Source organism: Zeus faber (genome assembly GCF_960531495.2).
Source record: "Zeus faber genome assembly, chromosome: 5".
In the NCBI taxonomy this organism is placed as follows: Eukaryota; Metazoa; Chordata; class Actinopteri; order Zeiformes; family Zeidae; genus Zeus; species Zeus faber.
This window is the reverse complement of record NC_137192.1, coordinates 35,583,871-35,603,504: the sequence shown is the minus strand read 5'-3', so window position 1 is coordinate 35,603,504 and position 19,634 is coordinate 35,583,871. Positions and strand designations below refer to the sequence as shown.

The 19,634-nt window shown below is 42.2% G+C and overlaps 2 protein-coding genes across 2 annotated transcripts in view; both read left to right on the top strand.

Moving 5' to 3' along the window:
* The first annotated feature begins 1,707 nt into the window (after positions 1 to 1,707).
* On the top strand, positions 1,708 to 6,486 carry cox6c (cytochrome c oxidase subunit 6C). The gene is made up of 4 exons (XM_080000654.1): positions 1,708 to 1,814; positions 3,484 to 3,598; positions 4,793 to 4,935; positions 6,393 to 6,486. The coding sequence occupies exons 2-3, from the start codon at positions 3,494 to 3,496 to the stop codon at positions 4,916 to 4,918; spliced, it is 231 nt and encodes a 76-aa protein (XP_079856780.1). The 5' UTR covers positions 1,708 to 1,814; positions 3,484 to 3,493; the 3' UTR covers positions 4,919 to 4,935; positions 6,393 to 6,486.
* A 1,477-nt stretch (positions 6,487 to 7,963) lies between these two features.
* LOC307230342 (serine/threonine-protein kinase 3/4-like) overlaps positions 7,964 to 19,634 on the top strand; it is a 30,625-nt gene continuing 18,954 nt past the window's right edge. The window contains exons 1-6 of the mRNA XM_080000653.1: positions 7,964 to 8,239; positions 12,294 to 12,374; positions 13,351 to 13,479; positions 16,470 to 16,584; positions 16,691 to 16,855; positions 17,574 to 17,741. Coding sequence (XP_079856779.1) covers positions 8,196 to 8,239; positions 12,294 to 12,374; positions 13,351 to 13,479; positions 16,470 to 16,584; positions 16,691 to 16,855; positions 17,574 to 17,741 — 702 coding nt within the window. The 5' untranslated portion in view covers positions 7,964 to 8,195. The remainder of the gene's footprint in view (positions 8,240 to 12,293; positions 12,375 to 13,350; positions 13,480 to 16,469; positions 16,585 to 16,690; positions 16,856 to 17,573; positions 17,742 to 19,634) is intronic.

Genomic DNA, 19,634 nt, shown 5'->3' with positions numbered 1-19,634 from the left:
TCAACAACTCCTTGTGCTTGGTAGTTGTCTCTTCGTCCTCCTCCACTCCAGTGTCAACAACTTGATTTCTTTTCTGTAATAAAACATGTTGATGCTCAGTTCAACTTTTATCTTTTTATGTCATAACGCTACACTTCCTTGCTCTTCCTGTATTCTCCAACACGCAAATAAACCATGAAATTATTTGTATTAATTCATCCTGGTTTATTCATACACGTTGATGATGAAATATATCGTTCTGAATAATAAAGTTCATATATTTTCCTAAACCTGGTGTGTTGTGTCTCAAGCTGTGGCGTCTGTAGCTCTATGACATCATGTGGCTCCACTTTATTACATCCTATAATTTCAACCCTTGTTGAATTTACGTGAAGTATTTGAAGTCTAATAGGTCTAATAGAGTAATAGATGATGCTGAAAATAATAATAAACAATTTGCTTCTATCTTCATTTAATTTCATTATTATTATTATTTTGTTATATTATTATATATTTGTTTGTTTCCCGTTTCACGTCAACGCTTCCTCTTTGAACTTTATTCTCCATTCGTCTAAATCTCAAAGCTTTTTCCTCTGGAGGCAGATGAGCAGCCCAAGAAAAGAAGAAGATTATTAGTGGTAGTAGTAGTAGTAGTGTTATAATGGTTACGATAATGATTATTGTTTATTATTATTGTTTATTACTATTAATGTTATTATGATTATGATTATGATTCTTATAATAATAATAATAATAATAATAATAATAATAATAATAATAATAATAATAATATTATTATTATTATTTAGTATAAATGCATTTCATACTTTAGTGTTGCGTGATGAATAAAGACTCTTTTTCTTTTTCTTTTTCTTTTTCTTTTTCTTTCTTTTTCTTTTTCTTTTTTTTTTCTTTTTCTTTTTCTTTCTTTTTCTTTTTCTTTTTCTTTCTTTTTCTTTTTTTTTTCTTTTTCTTTCTTTTTCTTTTTCTTTTTCTTTTTCTTTTTCTTTCTTTTTCTTTTTCTTTTTCTTTTCTTTTTTCTTTTTCTTTTTTTTTTCTTTTTCTTTTTCTTTCTTTTTCTTTTTCTTTTTCTTTTTCTTTCGATTCTGAGGTCACACGGTCCTGACGTCACAGTGATGGGGGTTTCGTCTGTTTGCAGGAACGGGATCTTATGGCTCCGTTGAAAACAAACGCTCCTGGTTCTTTGTTTGTTTGTTTGTTTGTTTGTTTGTTTGTTCACATGATAATAATAATAATCCACTCAGCTTTATTTTGTAAATACGTTTTTACTAAACATTTCAATAGAAAATGAATAAAACAAAACAGCATTTTACAGGAAAACTAAACAATTAGCGACACGGCTAATTAAAACAAACATAAATAAAACAAACAAACAAAGAAAACATAGACAAACCAACATCAAGAAAACAAACAAAGAAAACATAGACAAACCAACATCAAGAAAACAAACAAAGAAAACAAACATAAATAAAACAAACAAGGAAAACAAACAAATAAAACCAACATCAAGAAAACAAACAAAGAAAACAAACAAAGAAAACAAACATAAGGAACATAAATAAAACAAACAAACAAAGAAAACATAGACAAACCAACATCAAGAAAACAAACAAAGAAAACAAACATAAATAAAACAAACAAGGAAAACAAACAAATAAAACCAACATAAGGAAAACAAACGGAACGACTCAGTTCCGGTGACTCGTTCCAAAGAAGCGCATCGTCCGCCGCCGCCCCCGTCCTGCTCCTGCACACGCTCCTTCCGCTCCTCAAGCCGCTGTTCGTGTGTCCGCGAAGGTCGAGCAGCTCCGTCCGTGAGTACCGTTCCCACGCGGTTTGAACGGACTCTGTCCCGCTTTACCGGCGGGTCCGGCTTCAAGTCCGCACAGGGTGGCGACGTCGTTAATGCCGTTCAATTCTCCCCCCTGATGCGCCGATACCGTTCGGACGCCGAAGTCCTGGCTGGCCGTGCGAGGCTAGCAGGCTAACAGGCTACAGTAGCAGGCTAGCAGGCTAGCAGGCTAACAGGCTACAGTAGCAGGCTAGCAGGCTAACAGGCTACAGTAGCAGGCTAGCAGGCTAACAGGCTGACAGGCTAGCATGTCCTCTGGTGGCAGACGCGAATGTCAAACTTTGCATTTTGTGATATTATCGTGTTATTTCGTTTCAGTATAAATAGTGGTAATGATATGATACATCTAGCGACCAGCACGCTGCAGCCAACACAACAGATTTAACACCAAACTACACTTTGGTAATATGTCATAAAATATAAAAATTGTCAATATACAACAAACCTCAAAAATAAAGATTTATTGATGTAGAATAGATTAAAATCAACAAACAGCTGAAGCTGCTTCCTTGGTTTTAAATCAGTGTGTTCAGCCTGGAATTGGTGGTGCAAGGGTCTTTGGACAGAAGGTGGTGTCAGGGTCGACCTGCTGGTGGCGCTGCTTTACTACCAAACTATCTCCGTATTTACTGGCGCTGCCCCCAAGTCGTCGACTAAACGTTAGTCGATGAGAAGGGTCTTAGTCGGTCGTGGACGGGGAAGGAGCAGTGAGTAAGAGCGACATCGACACCGGCAGAACTATCGCCCTTACGTCTCATTTCATGACAAACGATGTCCAAACGTCATTTACATGGAACATGAATAAAATAATAATTGAACGGGTGTGGTTGACACGCAGCGCTTGTAAATGAAATTTATGTTTTAAAGGCTGTTTTTAGGTTTTCTAGTCGTTACATTACTCCTCAACCCTGGAACTGAAAACCGTTTTCTGAAGCCACAAAGATATTTCAATAATGAAATGAATATCATGAAGGTGTGACAATTAGTCGACTAATGCTTTGGACTGACGACTATCGGTCGACTAGGAACATCTTTGGGCGGGGGCGACCGGAATATTTTCCTGGAGAGAGAAATCCTAGAAAGCAGCTGAAAGATCGTTTGGTTTTGTTCCGTTTCCTGCTGCAGCCTTCAGGAAGGCGTGGCAGTCACTGAAGCTCAGTGTCAAATATTCATTTCAATGAGATGAATTCTCTCATCTTGACGTCTGAACGTAATTGAATATGAGGAAGTTGAAGTTGGACTTCGAATGTATCGGTCGAACCTGATGTGGACGTGGTTTGGAATCGTCATCACGTCCTTTATTTCGACACTTTGCATCGTCTTTAAAAAACCAAAATACTAAAATGTTGAAGAAAAGAAACAAATCCTAAAATCCACAAAACAAAAAGAGGAGTTGAAAAGCAAAGAGCTGGGGCTAAGTTTGAACGGACGCCTTCCGTGCAAATAAAACCATCAAAACGTTTCAGGATTTAGAGCCAAAGAAATAAAACGAAAACTTTCAACATTTTGAAATTAATAAAAGAAACAATTCAATTCAAAACGGTTCATTTGAATTTGAGGCATCACAGCTGCGTTGCCTCGTGCTGTTTAGTGTGTTCATTTGATTGACTGATTGACTGATTGAATGGCAGGTCGTCCACCATGTCTCTTCCAAAGCCCGTGATGAGGGGACTCCTGGGGAAGAGGCTGCGCTTCCACCTGCCCATCGCCTTCTCTCTGGCCCTGGTGGCCGCCGTCGCCTTCAAGGTGAGCGGCATGCTAACGGTGTTAGCTCAAGGGGGGCCACAGATGGGATCAGCTAGCGTAGCTCTGAGAAATTGGGAGAAAACTTTCCAGCTTCTCAAAAACTGAAGTTATTCAACAGATTTGTCTTCATCATGGGCTCCATGGAAGTGTCATTAGCAGGTTTGCAAAGCCAGCCAATGAATGTGAAGCCATCTAGAAACTGTTATTGTATTTCTTTGTACTTGGAATTACAGCTTGACTCATTTTTGTCATGCGATGAGCCACGCCCACCTCAAAATCAGACATTATGTGGGAGTTTCTTGGCAATGGCAGTTGGATGGGGGGGCGGCCCCTCACTAGGGTTGCTGGTGTGATCGGTGTTCGGGCGTACACCCATTACATGACTTCCCCACCATTGATTTGCTTTTTATTATTTGTTGTTATTATTGTTATTTTTTTAATAAAACCTTGAATAAAAACATTTAGTTAATTTTCGTGTGTCAGCGCCAAAGTTGTAATTTGTAAAATAGGAAGCTGTCTGTCCTAACTGAAATACTGTCTGACTAAGCGTGCTATCACGACTGAGTCAGACGCTGCAAAGTGAAAGAGTGTTTGTGGCGGAGTCTCTGCGCAATCTATCACAAGAGAGACATGAGGTCTACTCATCTAAGCGCACCCGTCTCTCCATCCATAATGAGCACCCGAGCATAACGGGGACACTTTGCGCAAGCAGGGGCCTCGGGGTTCCCAGGGGCCTCGGGGTAACATCCTTGCTCTCAGCAGTGTTTCCAGGCCGCGTGATGCCTTGAGGTGAAATTAAATCTTTTCATTCTTCTGTCCTCACCACGTGAAGACGTACGTGATGTACTCTCCCAAAAAGTACCTGAGACAGGAGCTCGTTGTCATAGTTACTACACTGTATACACAGAGCAGCTGTCTTAACTTGAACACGGCGTCATGGCAGAGCGGGGGGGGCAGTGAATGGAAACTCAGGCGCTTGGTGTGTTTCTGGTGTTAGATTTAGGTTGATTCACCGTTTTCCTCCTTGTTCTCTGATGGACAGGTGTAGATGTATTTGTTGTCCTCAGCTGCGTGCCACGCCCGTCTCCTCGTTGGTCTCACTTTACCCCAGGCGCCGTTGGGATGGGACTTTGGGTCGAACTTGAATATCCAAAAAACCCCAAACTATGGATGTATGTTCCTGTTTCTGTCCAGTACACGGTGACGGAGCCCAGGAAACAGGCGTACGCCGACTTCTACAAACAGTACGACGCCGTCAAGGAGTTCAACGCCATGAAGGAGGCGGGGATCTTCGAGAGCGTGCGACCCTCCGGAGAGTGAAGCCCCGCCCCTACCTGGTAAGCATCTGTAGCTCCTCCCTTTGTTGCCATGGAAACGGGCACTTGTTGGTCCCTGTGTTTCCCACGGCTTTTTATTCATTTAGAGGGAACCTGGGGTTTAGCATGCTAGCTGTGTTAGCTCAGTGCATGATTGAAATGACCTATTCCCAGAAACCTTGAACCAAAACGCAGTTTTCAAAAAAAAAGGTTCTTTGGTTCAGCTCCAAATGTTGTAATTATGGAGTCGTTATGGTGTCGTCATGGTGTCATTATGTTGCCTTCATGGTATCGTCATGGTGTCGTAATAGTGTCATGTTGTCATCATGGAGTCATCATGATGTTGTCATGATGTCATGGTGTCATCATGAACGGTGAGTTCAACATGATGATACCATGATGACGCCATGACACCATGATGACATGAAACTGTCGTCATGTTGTCATCATGGTGTCACACTGTCGTCACGCTGTCGTCATGGTGTCATCATGGTGTCATGGTGTCATCATGGTGTCATCATGGTGGCACGTTATCATCATGGTGGCACGTTGTCATCATGGTGTCATGTTGTCATCATGGTGTCACGTTGTCATCATGTTGTCATCATGGTGTCTTCATGGTGTCATCATTTTGTCGTAATGGTATCATCATGTTGTCATCATGGTATCATGTTGTCATGGTATCATAATGGTGGCACGTTGTCATCATGGTGGCACGTTGTCATCATGGTGTCATGTTGTCATCATGGTGTCACGTTGTCATCATGGTGTCATCATGTTGTCATCATGGTGTCTTCATGGTGTCATCATTTTGTCGTAATGGTATCATCATGTTGTCATCATGGTATCATGTTGTCATGGTATCATGGTGTCATGTCATCCTGGTGTCATCGTGGTGTCATCATGGTGTCGTGTCATCATGGTGTCATGTCATCGTGGTGTCATCATAAAGGGGATGGTGGCTCAGGAGGTAGAGCTGGTGGTCTAGTGATCTAAAGGTTGCTGGTTGGATCCCAGGCTCCTCCTGCTAGCATGCTGTAGTGTCCTTGAGCAAGACACTTAACCCCTAATTGCTCCTGATGGCTGCGTCCGTCGCTGTTTGAACAATTGTAAGTGGCTTTGGATAAAAGCGTCTGATCAATGAAATGTAATGTAATCACAGTGTCATCGTGTAGTTGATGTTGAGCAACAAAACACCACCATTTTTCATTAAAACACTTTTTAAAAGTTGTAAACAAAGCCACGCCCTTTCTTCTCACGGTGTGTGTGTGTGTGTGTTTATAGTTGTACTTCTCCACACCGACCCATGAAAACAGCCTCCACCCTGGAGACCAGGGTTTGTAAAGTGTGTTTTGATGTGGGCGGGTCCTCAAGGCAGGAAGAGGCTGCGTCTTGTCAAATGTGGCCGTGGCAGCATAATAATAAGCAGTGACATTAATAATGACATATTTACATATTTGTTGTTGTTCTTTCCTCAGGATGTGATCTTCCTCTTGGACTTGAACATCTCTGTGCTCTTCTAAAATGTTCTAAATATGTTCATTTAAAAAATAAAATGTTGTGTTCATTTCAGCCTGGTGCTCTGAGTTCTTTCCTGTTGTGGTTGTGGTTGATTGACAGCTGGAACAAGCGGGGCGTCTCCACCGTGGGGGACGGGCTGGTTTGGGGATTTTTGGGGGCGGTCTTGGTCCAGTTCGGGTGATCTGGAGCGGTTTGACACTGTGACGATGTCATCGATAAACCATGGTTCTGGTTCTGGAAAGGGGTTCACGACCCCAAACCTGATCCAATCAGAGTACCCCTCCATTTAACACACACCCGTGGATTTTTGATCCAATATTTGATTGGACTTTGTGCCTCAAATTGTCCAATATGTATATTTGTGTATTTAATGTGATGCATTTTGTCTGTGATATGGATTCTACGCTCCTGCGCCCCTGGCGGTGATGCGTGTATTATCTACTACGTATTTCTGTATTATACCTTATTATCTATTACCATACTTAGTGTAATATATGCATTTGTATATTTATAGATTCAAGATTTGAGGTTTATTTGGCAGGAATTAGGTTAGAGAGTAATTTATTTTATTTATTTTCACTAACTGCATTAGGTTTTAGGAGTCGGTCAGGAGTCAACTAGGTTAGATATTATGTTTGGTTTAGCAACTATTGTTCATAATCTCCAGGTGCGTTGCAAAGACATTTCACTGCATATATGTATGAAAGTATTTATATGCAAAAAAAATTGAAAGATATAAACACGAAAAATGTATACAACAAACATTGAATCTTAAAAGTAACTAGAATAAAATAATCAAAATACAATAAACATAAGAAAATAAATATAAAAACAATTAGCTATATTAAACATACTCATTGCACCGTGTTTAATGTCATAATTGAATATAATTCGTCTGCAATATGTCCAGTATCTAAGATGTTTCATCTATTAAATATCCCCCAGGAACATTGTTTCTTGGGTTTTATACATAATAAAAAATATTTGATCCATTGTATTTAGAGTGTAATGTGTATTCTGTTCCGCTGCGCCCCCTGGCGGCACTAGCGTTTTAAAGGTACTTGTACTGTGGTACGTGTACTGTGGTGCTTGTACTGTGGTACTTGTACTGTGGTACGTGTACTGTGGTGCTTGTACTGTGGTACTTGTACTGTGGTGCTTGTACTGTGGTACTTGTACTGTGGTACGTGTACTGTGGTGCTTGTACTGTGGTACGTGTACTGTGGTACGTGTACTGTGGTGCTTGTACTGTGGTGCTTGTACTGTGGTACTTGTACTGTGTTTTGAAGCTCTTACCGTAATTGAAGTATCCAGGCAGCGTTCTCCCTGCGCCGCCAGGTGGCGCACTTCATTTACCGTAATGAAGGTACTATAGGGCCCCTGTCCCCGGCGCCACCTGGCGGTCGGGCCGGGCGTCGCAACCTTTGTTCGGCTCCGCTTCCTGCTTGTTGTGGAGCTCCAGAGTCCGAGCGGCGGTCCGACGAGCCCGAAGCCCGGAGGGAGGAACCGGACCGGGAGGAGCCGAACCGCAGAGCACCTCCGGGGGACGGAGCGGAGACGGAGCGGAGACGGAGCGAACCCCCGTTGTTTCCGAGCGGAGCGGAGGTGAACGCCGCAGCGGAAGGAGGGGGCTTAGCCGCGGAGCTAGCCGCCCGCTGCTAGCGCAGGAGTCCGTGTTTGCGAGGCGGGAAGTCGTTCCAGTTTCGCGGGGAGACCCGGTGCTGAAACGGGGGGGAACCCGAGCCGGAACCGGCCCCCAGATGGAGACCGTGGAGCGGGTGCAGCTGAGGAACCATCCCCGCAGGTGAGCGCCCAACTCTTCGCGTCGCCCTCGAACTTTCCACCGACAAAAAGTGTCTGAAAAGTCGGACAAACACGGCTCGAAAGTCCCGAAAAATCCCCAAAATGTCAATGAAGCTGAAATCAGTTCATATAAAAACTTACTAATAATCATAATAGTAAAATAATAGTAATAAATGCAATACTAACATAAATAAACTATCAAGCGGACTGTGTTATTATTAATAATAATAATAATAATAACAATGATATTATTCATAATAATAATAATAGTAATAATAATTATTATGATGATGATAATACTGATCATAATAATAATAATGATGATAATAATAATGCGAACAATAATAATGATAAAAACTAATGCGAAGAATTATATTTATGATAGTTATAATGATAATAATTATAACAATGTTGATAATAATAATTAATATTATAATGATGATGATGATAATAATAATAATTACGATAATGAAGATGATAATATAATAATAATAATGATGACGGTAATATAATAATGATGATGATGATGATGATGATAATATTAATGATTATATGAGAATAATGAAAAAAGCTAAATGTATTTACTAAAGTATTATAATCACTTTAGGTGAAATGACTTCATATTGTCTTAGCTTTGTTGCGTTGTTTGTCAAATTGTCTTATTGTGTTCTTTTCATTTGATCGTCTGTTTTTTAAATCCTCTGGAAAAAGGACTCCTTGGATGTTTTACATTTCTGTTACTAAATACATAATTATAATAATAACACAAATATAAAACACATATAAAAACAACAGGCACAGACATTTATAACAAGCAACAGACCAGTCTGTCTCTCTGTCTGTCTCTCTGTAGCAACAGACCATCGCTGCAAAATCTTACATGTAGAGAAATGACAAATTGCAAAAATCAATTTATGTTTTTAATTAAAATATAAACATTTTTATTTTTCATTAACAATTAAAAATTGAAATATTGTTTCATGATTATGGATTTTACTGAAGCCGCTGGTTCCAACCAATGAGATTCCTTCAATGGTTGTGGAACTGGTTCATTATGGGATGTATTCCATCTTAATCCCAATCTCCACTGATCCTTGGGATCCTTGCCCGTAAAGTCCCAGATGATCTCCTTTAAAGCCGTGACCGACATCAACACCGTGGCAACAAAAAGATCAAACTTCACAACAAAGTGTCAGGAGCAGGATTTAGCTTTTATTTCCTTTTATTTCCATTTTTTCCATTTTTTTCTCTTTTATTTCAAATTTCTCTCATTTCTCTTTTATTTCTCTAATTTCTTCTTTATTTCAGGACATTTCTCATTCTTTCATCGATTTGTCTTCATAGATTCATGTTTCTGTTTCTGATTCATGTAAATGAACTGAAAAAGCAAACGATGGAGTGATGGAGATGGATCGAAGGTGGAGTGGAAGAGCTGGGTTTAGTATCCAACCATCCATCCACCCATCCTTCCATCTTTCCCTCCATCGCTCTACCCATCCAACTATTCACTCATTCATCCATCCATACACCCATCTGTCCATCCATCCGTCATCTATTTACTCATGTATCCATCCATCCATCCATCTGCTCACTCACTCACTCACTCACTCACTCACTCACTCATCCATCCATACATCCACATGTCCTTCCATCCATCCATTTATTTTACTCATCCATCCATCTATTCACTCACTCAACCATCTATCCATCTGTCCTTCCATTCATCCAGCAATCTTTCCTTCCTTCCATCCATCCACCTATTCACCCACTCATCTATCCATCCATCATCTGTCCTCCCATCCATCCTTCACACCATCCATCCATCTATTCACTCATTTATTCATCCATCCTTTGTCCATCTATTAATTTATCCTTCTATCTGTCTTTTCTTCCTCCTATTTATCCATCCATCTTTATATCCATGCATAATTCCTATATCACCCATCATCCATCCATCTATTCATCCATCCATCATCTATTCATCCATCCTTCCTTTCTTCCTTCCATTCATCCTTTCATCCATCCTTTCATCCCTCCATCTTTTCATTTATGATTCCCTCTGTTTTCTTAACCTGTGTTCCTTGGTTCAGGTGCAAGGGCCAGTCGCCCAAATCTTGGTTTTCATTTGTATGAAATTGTACAGTAGCTGTGTGTGTGTATACTGTCTATATATATATATATATATATATATATATACAGTGTATATACAACATGTTATATACAACATGATACTCTTCATATTATATACATGTTATATACAACCTGGTACTCTTCATATTATATACATGTTATATACAACATGGACCTCTTCATGTTATATACAACATGGACCTCTTCATGTTATATACAACATGGACCTCTTCATGTTATATACAACATGGACCTCTTCATGTTATATACAACATGGACCTCTTCATGTTATATACAACATGGTACTCTTCATGTTATATACAACATGGTACTCTTCATGTTATATACAACATGGTACTCTTCATGTTATATACAACATGGTACTCTTCATGTTATATACAACATGGTACTCTTCATGTTATATACAACATGGACCTCTTCATGTTATATACAACATGGTACTCTTCATGTTATATACAACATGGTACTCTTCATGTTATATACAACATGGTACTCTTCATGTTATATACAACATGGACCTCTTCATGTTATATACAACATGGACCTCTTCATGTTATATACAACATGGTACTCTTCATGTTATATACAACATGGTACTCTTCATGTTATATACAACATGGTACTCTTCATGTTATATACAACATGGTACTCTTCATGTTATATACAACATGGACCTCTTCATGTTATATACAACATGGTACTCTTCATGTTATATTCAACATGGTACTCTTCATGTTATATACAACATGGTACTCTTCATGTTATATACAACATGGTACTCTTCATGTTATATACAACATGGTACTCTTCATGTTATATACAACATGGTACTCTTCATGTTATATACAACATGGTACTCTTCATGTTATATACAACATGGTACTCTTCATGTTATATACAACATGGTACTCTTCATGTTATATACAACATGGACCTCTTCATGTTATATACAACATGGTACTCTTCATGTTATATACAACATGGTACTCTTCATGTTATATACAACATGGTACTCTTCATGTTATATACAACATGGTACTCTTCATGTTATATACAACATGGTACTCTTCATGTTATATACAACATGGTACTCTTCATGTTATATACAACATGGTACTCTTCATGTTATATACAACATGGACCTCTTCATGTTATATACAACATGGACCTCTTCATGTTATATACAACATGGACCTCTTCATGTTATATACAACATGGTACTCTTCATGTTATATACAACATGGTACTCTTCATGTTATATACAACATGGTACTCTTCATGTTATATACAACATGGTACTCTTCATGTTATATACAACATGGTACTCTTCATGTTATATACAACATGGTACTCTTCATGTTATATACAACATGGTACTCTTCATGTTATATACAACATGGTACTCTTCATGTTATATACAACATGGTACTCTTCATGTGACAGCGACCTTGTAGAGTGTGATGTGTGGTGTAAAGGGTGGATGTAGAAGATGGAGGACGCTGAATTCACGTCGCTGTGGCCTTGAGCAAGGCACTGCTTCAGGGGTGGTGCTGGCTTCAGGGGTGGTGCTGAGGAGGCGTTGGGTCTGTTTCTGTGAGAGTGAGACTGTTTTTAATCTGATCAAAGCGTCGTTCTCCGTTGTGTCGTGCTCCATTCATAGTCGCTCCACCCAAACTCACCCTGGGAAGTTGGTGCTGAATGTGGTGTTTTAACTCTCTCTGTCTCTCCCTCTCTTTCTCTGTCTCTCTCTCTGTCTCTCCCTCTCTTTCTCTATCTCTCTCTCTGTCTCTCTCTCTGTCTGTCTCTCTGTCTCTTTCTCTGTCTCTCTCTCTGTCTCGCTCTCTGTCTCTTTCTCTGTCTCTTTCTCTGTCTCTCTCTTTGTCTCTCTCTCTGTCTCTCTCTAGGCAGCTGAAGAAGTTGAGTGAAGACAGTCTCACCAAGCAGCCTGAGGAGGTGTTGGACGTCCTGGAAAAACTGGGAGAAGGGTACGAGAGACAGACAGCTACTTGTCTGTCTGTCTTGAAATCATTCACAGTTAAAATATAAAATAAAAATATACTCTCCCATGCATATGCAGTTACAGTTCTAATATGACACTCAAATGGTTGACATTAATAAATGAATGAATAATAATAATAACAACATGAATGATAATACAAATTTTAGTAATAACAACAAAATAAATAAAAACAATAAGACACAGTGAAATAGAAAAAATAGTCTTTCTCTCTATCTTCTCAGCCGCCTTTATCATCATCGTCATGTCTTCCTGTTTCAAAACCTACTTCCTCTTTTGAACGGCTGTGTGTGTGTGTGTGTGTGTGTGTGTGTGTGTGTGTGTGTGTGTGTGTGTGTGTGTGTGTGTGTGTGTGTGTGTGTGTGTGTGTGTGTGTGTGTGTGTGTGTGTGTGTGTGAGATTACATCATTATTGCTGAACTTTCACAGATTTCACTGCAGATCCCGACGGCGATGGATGCATTATATTTAACAACAGAATAAAAATAATAACAATAATAATAACAATAATAATAATAACAGAGCAGCCGTCAGCGCTGACATGTGGAGGGTCCAAAATGGCTGCAGTTAGAAAGCAGAGTAAAGCTGAACCAAAAAGAACGGCGACGGAACGTTCCTGTGTCGTCAGTGGAGTTTGTTTAATAAGTAATTTCTCCTTTGTCTTTTATGAGGTCATACCTTCATGTGCTGACGGGAATTGGGAGAATAGTTGAAGATAACGAAGAATTTGATTTTCTGAACAGTCCCACTCCAGAAACCATCACTCAGATCACGTGATGCTGTTACTGCCACCTGTGGCTGAGGCGTGTGATGCAACCAATGATGTTTATTTGTTTTGACTGTGGTTTACATTTGTGAGCATAATGTTTGATGTTCCTTTTAAGTGTGTGTGTGTGTGTGTGTGTGTGTGTGTGTGTGTGTGTGTGTGTGTGTGTGCGTGTGCAGCTCCTATGGCAGTGTCTTCAAGGCCAACTACAAGGAGACGGGGGAGATCGTGGCCATCAAGCAGGTCCCGGTGGAGTCGGACCTGCAGGAGATCATCAAGGAGATCTCCATCATGCAGCAGTGCAACAGGTCAGCTCAGTCCAGCTCAAACCCAACATTCACCAACCTTCACCGACATTCACCCTGAAATAACACACCGGTTCAAATGTTCTTCAATATCCATTACAATTTCTGACACTTTGAGCGGCCCCCGTGGTCCTCCTCCTCCGGGGCGCAGGGACCCAGGCGGGCGGGGGAGGGGCGGCTCCTGACGATGATACCATTCTGTCTTTATATTGGTCTCCTCCACTCTCTGTCCGTTGCTGTGAGATTTTAGAAAGTGGCCCCAAATAAAATCGAAAAGAAAGAAATCGGCTAATTACAATCCACTGCTTCTCCTGGTGAGCCCCAGCACACTGGGTGTAGAGCGTACGGACGGCGCTCATTGACGTGCGTGTTGAAGAACGTGTGTGTTGAAGGACGTGTGTGTTGAAGGAAGTGTGCGTGTTGAAGGACGTGTGTGTTGAAGGACGTGTGTGTTGAAGAACATGTGTGTTGAAGGACGTGTGTGTTGAAGGAAGTGTGTGTTGAAGGACGTGTGTGTTGAAGGACGTGTGTGTTGAAGAACGTGTGTGTTGAAGGAAGTGTGTGTGTTGAAGGACGTGTGTGTGTTGAAGGACGTGTGTGTGTTGAAGGACGTGTGTGTGTTGAAGGAAGTGTGTGTGTTGAAGGACGTGTGTGTTGAAGGACGTGTGTGTGTTGAAGGATGTGTGTGTGTTGAAGGACGTGTGTGTGTTGAAGGACGTGTGTGTGTTGAAGGACGTGTGTGTTGAAGAACGTGTGTGTGTTGAAGGACGTGTGTGTTGAAGGACGTGTGTGTTGAAGAACGTGTGTGTTGAAGGATGTGTGTGTGTTGAAGGACGTGTGTGTGTTGAAGGACGTGTGTGTTGAAGGACGTGTGTGTTGAAGGACGTGTGTGTGTTGAAGGACGTGTGTGTGTTGAAGGACGTGTGTGTTGAAGAACGTGTGTGTTGAAGAACGTGTGTGTTGAAGAACGTGTGTGTTTAAGGACGTGTGTGTGTTGAAGGACGTGTGTGTGTGTTGAAGGACGTGTGTGTGTTGAAGGACGTGTGTGTTGAAGGACGTGTGTGTGTTGAAGGACGTGTGTGTTGAAGGACGTGTGTGTGTTGAAGGACGTGTGTGTTGAAGGACGTGTGTGTGTTGAAGGACGTGTGTGTGTTGAAGGACGTGTGTGTTGAAGGACGTGTGTGTGTTGAAGGACGTGTGTGTGTTGAAGGACGTGTGTGTTGAAGGACGTGTGTGTGTTGAAGGACGTGTGTGTTGAAGGACGTGTGTGTGTTGAAGGACGTGCGTGTTGAAGGACGTGTGTGTGTTGAAGGACGTGTGTGTGTTGAAGGACGTGTGTGTGTTGAAGGACGTGCGTGTTGAAGGACGTGTGTGTGTTGAAGGACGTGTGTGTGTTGAAGGACGTGTGTGTGTTGAAGGACGTGTGTGTGTTGAAGGACGTGCGTGATGAAGGACGTGTGTGTGTTGAAGGACGTGTGTGTGTTGAAGGACGTGTGTGTTGAAGGACGTGCGTGGTGAAGGACGTGTGTGTGTTGAAGGACGTGCGTGTTGAAGGACGTGTGTGTTGAAGGACGTGTGTGTGTTGAAGGACGTGCGTGTTGAAGGACGTGCGTGTTGAAGGACGTGTGTGTGTTGAAGGACGTGTGTGTGTTGAAGGACGTGTGTGTTGAAGGACGTGCGTGTTGAAGGACGTGCGTGTTGAAGGACGTGTGTGTGTTGAAGGACGTGTGTGTGTTGAAGGACGTGTGTGTTGAAGGACGTGTGTGTTGATGGACGTGTGTGTGTTGAAGGACGTGTGTGTTGAAGGACGTGTGTGTGTTGAAGGACGTGTGTGTGTTGAAGGACGTGTGTGTTGAAGGACGTGTGTGTTGAAGGACGTGTGTGTGTTGAAGGACGTGCGTGTTGAAGGACGTGCGTGTTGAAGGACGTGTGTGTGTTGAAGGACGTGCGTGTTGAAGGACGTGTGTGTGTTGAAGGACGTGCGTGTTGAAGGACGTGTGTGTGTTGAAGGACGTGCGTGTTGAAGGACGTGTGTGTGTTGAAGGACGTGCGTGTTGAAGGACGTGTGTGTGTTGAAGGACGTGCGTGTGTTGAAGGACGTGCGTGTTGAAGGACGTGCGTGTGCGACCTGTTTAAACATTTCGAGTGACTGAAACGTTTTATTTATTTATATGATGTTCATTTTCACATTTGAACGACATGTTTTTACAATTGCTGGTTACTACTACTATTATTACTACTATTACTGGTTCTCTAACTGGTTCTTTAACTGGTTCTCTAACTGGTTATAACTGGTTATAATTGGTTCTCTAACTGGTTATAACTGGTTATAACTGGTTCTTTAACTGGTTCTCTAACTGGTTATAACTGGTTATAATTGGTTCTCTAACTGGTTATAACTGGTTATAACTGGTTCTTTAACTGGTTCTTTAACTGGTTCTTCAACTGGTTATAACTGGTTCTGTAACTGGTTCTGTAACTAGTTCTCTAACTGGTTATAACTGGTTATAATTGGTTCTCTAACTGGTTATAACTGGTTATAACTGGTTCTTTAACTGGTTCTTTAACTGGTTCTTCAACTGGTTATAACTGGTTCTGTAACTGGTTCTGTAACTAGTTCTCTAACTGGTTATAACTGGTTATAATTGGTTCTCTAACTGGTTATAACTGGTTCTCTAATTGGTTCTCTAACTGGTTATAACTGGTTATAACTGGTTCGTTAACTGGTTCTCTAACTGGTTCTAACTGGTTCTTTAACTGGTTCTCTTACTGGATCTCTAGTTGGTTCTGATTGGTTCTAACTGGTTCTTTAACTCGTTCTAACTGGTTCTCTTACTGGATCTCTAGTTGGTTCTAACTGGTTCTTTAACTGGTTCTCTAACTGGTTCTCTAACTGGTTCTTTAACTGGTTCTAACTGGTTCTTTAACTTTTCTAATTGGTTCTCTTACTGTATCTCTAGCTGGTTCTAACTGGTTCTCTCACTGGTTTCCAGCCCTCATGTGGTGCGTTACTATGGAAGCTTCTTTAAGAACAGTGACCTCTGGATCGTCATGGAGTACTGCGCCGCCGGCTCCGTGTCCGACATCATACGACTATGCAGCAAGACGGTAAGGCGCTATTTTCACCGACACACAAATAACTGCCATGAACTAACGAATGAATTTAAAACTAAGTGATTGAATTGTATTTTTTGTTGGTGTAATGTGTGTGTAGCTGACGGAGGAGCAGATCTGCACCATCCTGCAGTCCACGCTGAAGGGCTTGGAGTATCTGCACTTCATGAGGAAGATCCACCGCGACATCAAGGCGGGAAACATCCTGCTGAGCGCCGAGGGCCAGGCCAAACTAGCCGACTTCGGAGTGGCAGGACAGCTGACTGTGAGTCAGCAACATGGGAATATTTTGATTGTTGCAAGGATTAGGCAGGACTCTGTGGACTACAGGAAGTAGACTGGGACCTGACAGGAAGTAGACTGGGACCTGACAGGAAGTAGACTGGGACCTGACAGGAAGTAGACTGGGACCTGACAGGAAGTAGACTGGGACCTGACAGGAAGCAGACAGGGACCTGACAGGAAGCAGACAGGGACCTGACAGGAAGCAGACAGGGACCCGACAGGAAGCAGACAGGGACCCGACAGGAAGCAGACAGGGACCTGACAGGAAGCAGACAGGGATCTGACAGGAAGCAGACAGCCAACTTCTCATTTCTAGGATAAAGTCACAACAAACAAGTGGATCTTTGTTTTAGTAATTCAGTGTCGCCAGGACTCACCGTGTCGTTACCTCAGCTGATGCTGCGTTCAAGGGAAACTTGGAAAATTGTGACTCGTTTTCGATGTAATGCTGATGTAAAGACGAGCGAAAGCACTAACTGATGCTACGTTCCAATGCAAGCTCGAAAATTTGTAATTGATGTCGATATTTATTTATAATTTTAAACTTAATTTCTTTATTCTTCTTGGCTTTCGTTTTACATTGTTTTTTTTTTAATATTTCATTATTTTTATCATGTGTGGACAATTTGAGTGTCCTGCAAATGAATGTTAGGTTGTTAAATTCAAAACGTCCTCCCTGCCCCGCCTCCTCCCTCCAGGACACCATGGCGAAGCGCAACACAGTGATTGGCACTCCCTTCTGGATGGCTCCTGAGGTCATTCAGGAGATCGGCTACAACTGCTTGGCTGACATCTGGTCCCTGGGCATCACGGCCATCGAGATGGCAGAGGGCAAGCCGCCCTACGCCGACATCCACCCCATGAGGGTGAGGTGCTGTGTGTGTGTGTGTGTGTGTGTGTGTGTGTGTGTGTGTGTGTGTGTGTGTGTGTCTGTGTCTGTGTGTGTCTGTGTGTGTGTGTGTGGTCCAGTTGTCATGTGGGTCAGTCCAGGAAGACATAAGCTCGGGGTGCACACCCTGATAGAAAAGCTAGTGCTGACATGCTCGTCATGGGTGGTCTTCCAACACTCTGGAGCTCCGTCAGCTTCCTGTCGAAGTGGGGGTGAGGGGTTGGGGGTGGTGGTGCTGGTTGTCTTGTTTCTCTTCCTTGCCCCCAGAGCACACTTCCCAGCAGTGAAGAAGTGGTGTCGGAGCAAGCGCATCACCTTTCGTCACTCTAATTAACTTTTACTGCTTCAGTGGAGATCCATCCAGATTCTTACACCACTAGTCTGCTGGCGGGTGGCGCTTGGTGACGGGGCAGGACTGAACGATCTGGAAGCTCCTGGCCTGGCTCCTGCACAGTTGCGGCACGGGGCTGTTACGGCCGTCATTGGTTGGGATTCGACTCCCGGCAGATCCCCGTGTCTGAACAGTGCTGTTAAGGATTCACACTACTCAGATGGGGAAAGGTGTAGAAAAGGTGACCTAAATATTGCCCGCTGTAATCTTCCTGGATAGGCTCCCGAGCACACCAGGACAGTGGTCAAAAGCAAACGCAGTATATCCCTACGACTGGTACCCGATCCCCCTGATCAGGACTCTGTTGGACTCCAGCTGTGGCACAGGTGTCCCCGGGTGGAGAACTGCACTTAACACAGAGCTGAAGCAATATAACATCAACATGGCACATTCCAGGCTGAAGGCTCACTCAGGGAGGGTGGAGAAGGCTACACCTTGTTCCCCAGGCTCATCATCCGGTTCCCTTCATTCCTACAAAAGAGCCCTTGAAAAGAATCGTGTTTCTATGGATTTATAAACATATATATAAACATATATATATATATATATATATATATATACATATATATATATATATTTTTATATTTATTTATTTATTTATATATTAATTAAAAAAAAAAAAAATTATTTGTTATTTCTGATTAAAATAATAAATAATTGTGCACCAGCAACTTGGTGAAAAATCTTTAAAATGAACAGGAATTACAATTCAAGTCTAAAGCTTTTCATGCAGTAACAAATGAGGAATTTAAATTCCAGTAGAAAACAATACAACTGCACCAAATGAGAACAACATGTAAACATCAAATCACGATCAAGTCATAAAAAGTAATTAACTCCAAACTTGATCAATTAAATCACAATTGACATGAGTAGTATAAATAAAAAACCTTCAAACTAAACAGGAGCAAAGTTCTTTGTAAACATTTAGTGAAATTGGAATTAAATATAAAATAAAACAGCAGCTGATGTGACATTGATGTGATGGCTGTCTGCTTCTGAAAAGAAACACTCCGTTTCACCTCCACCCACCTTCTCACGGCCCGGGGGCAGTGCCCCGCGGCCTGGCACCGGGCCGTGGGCGGGCAGTTGGGAACCCCTGGGGGGATGACACTGGCTTCAGGTTGGGTGGGAACCTGGTGACAGGAGGCTCCGCCCTGCACACATACCTGAGCTCCAGGATGCAGACGACGTCCTCCAGAAGACCCCCAAGCCACGCCCATCCCCCCTGAAGAGCGCGGCGTCGACCGGGACGTCCAGAACCAGACGGCGCCTGGTCCGGTTCTTTTGGGTGGTGTTGGTGTCTTTGACCACAACCACCTGCAGTCTGCAAATCTCCACTTCTGCGTACGCTTGTGAAGCGTGGACTGTCTACAGCCGCCGCCTCCACTTGCTTGAGTCCTTTCACATGAACTGCCCCCAGTGCACCCTGAAAGTGACGTAGCAGCACCGCCTTCCACATCCAGAGATCCTGCAGAA

Bases quoted from the DNA above. Each gene is read 5' to 3' on its own strand.
- cox6c (XM_080000654.1), top strand. From the start codon at position 3,494: ATGTCTCTTCCAAAGCCCGTGATGAGGGGACTCCTGGGGAAGAGGCTG. The intron at 3,599-4,792 runs GTGAGCGGCATG...GTTTCTGTCCAG, and splicing joins TGGCCGCCGTCGCCTTCAAG to TACACGGTGACGGAGCCCAG.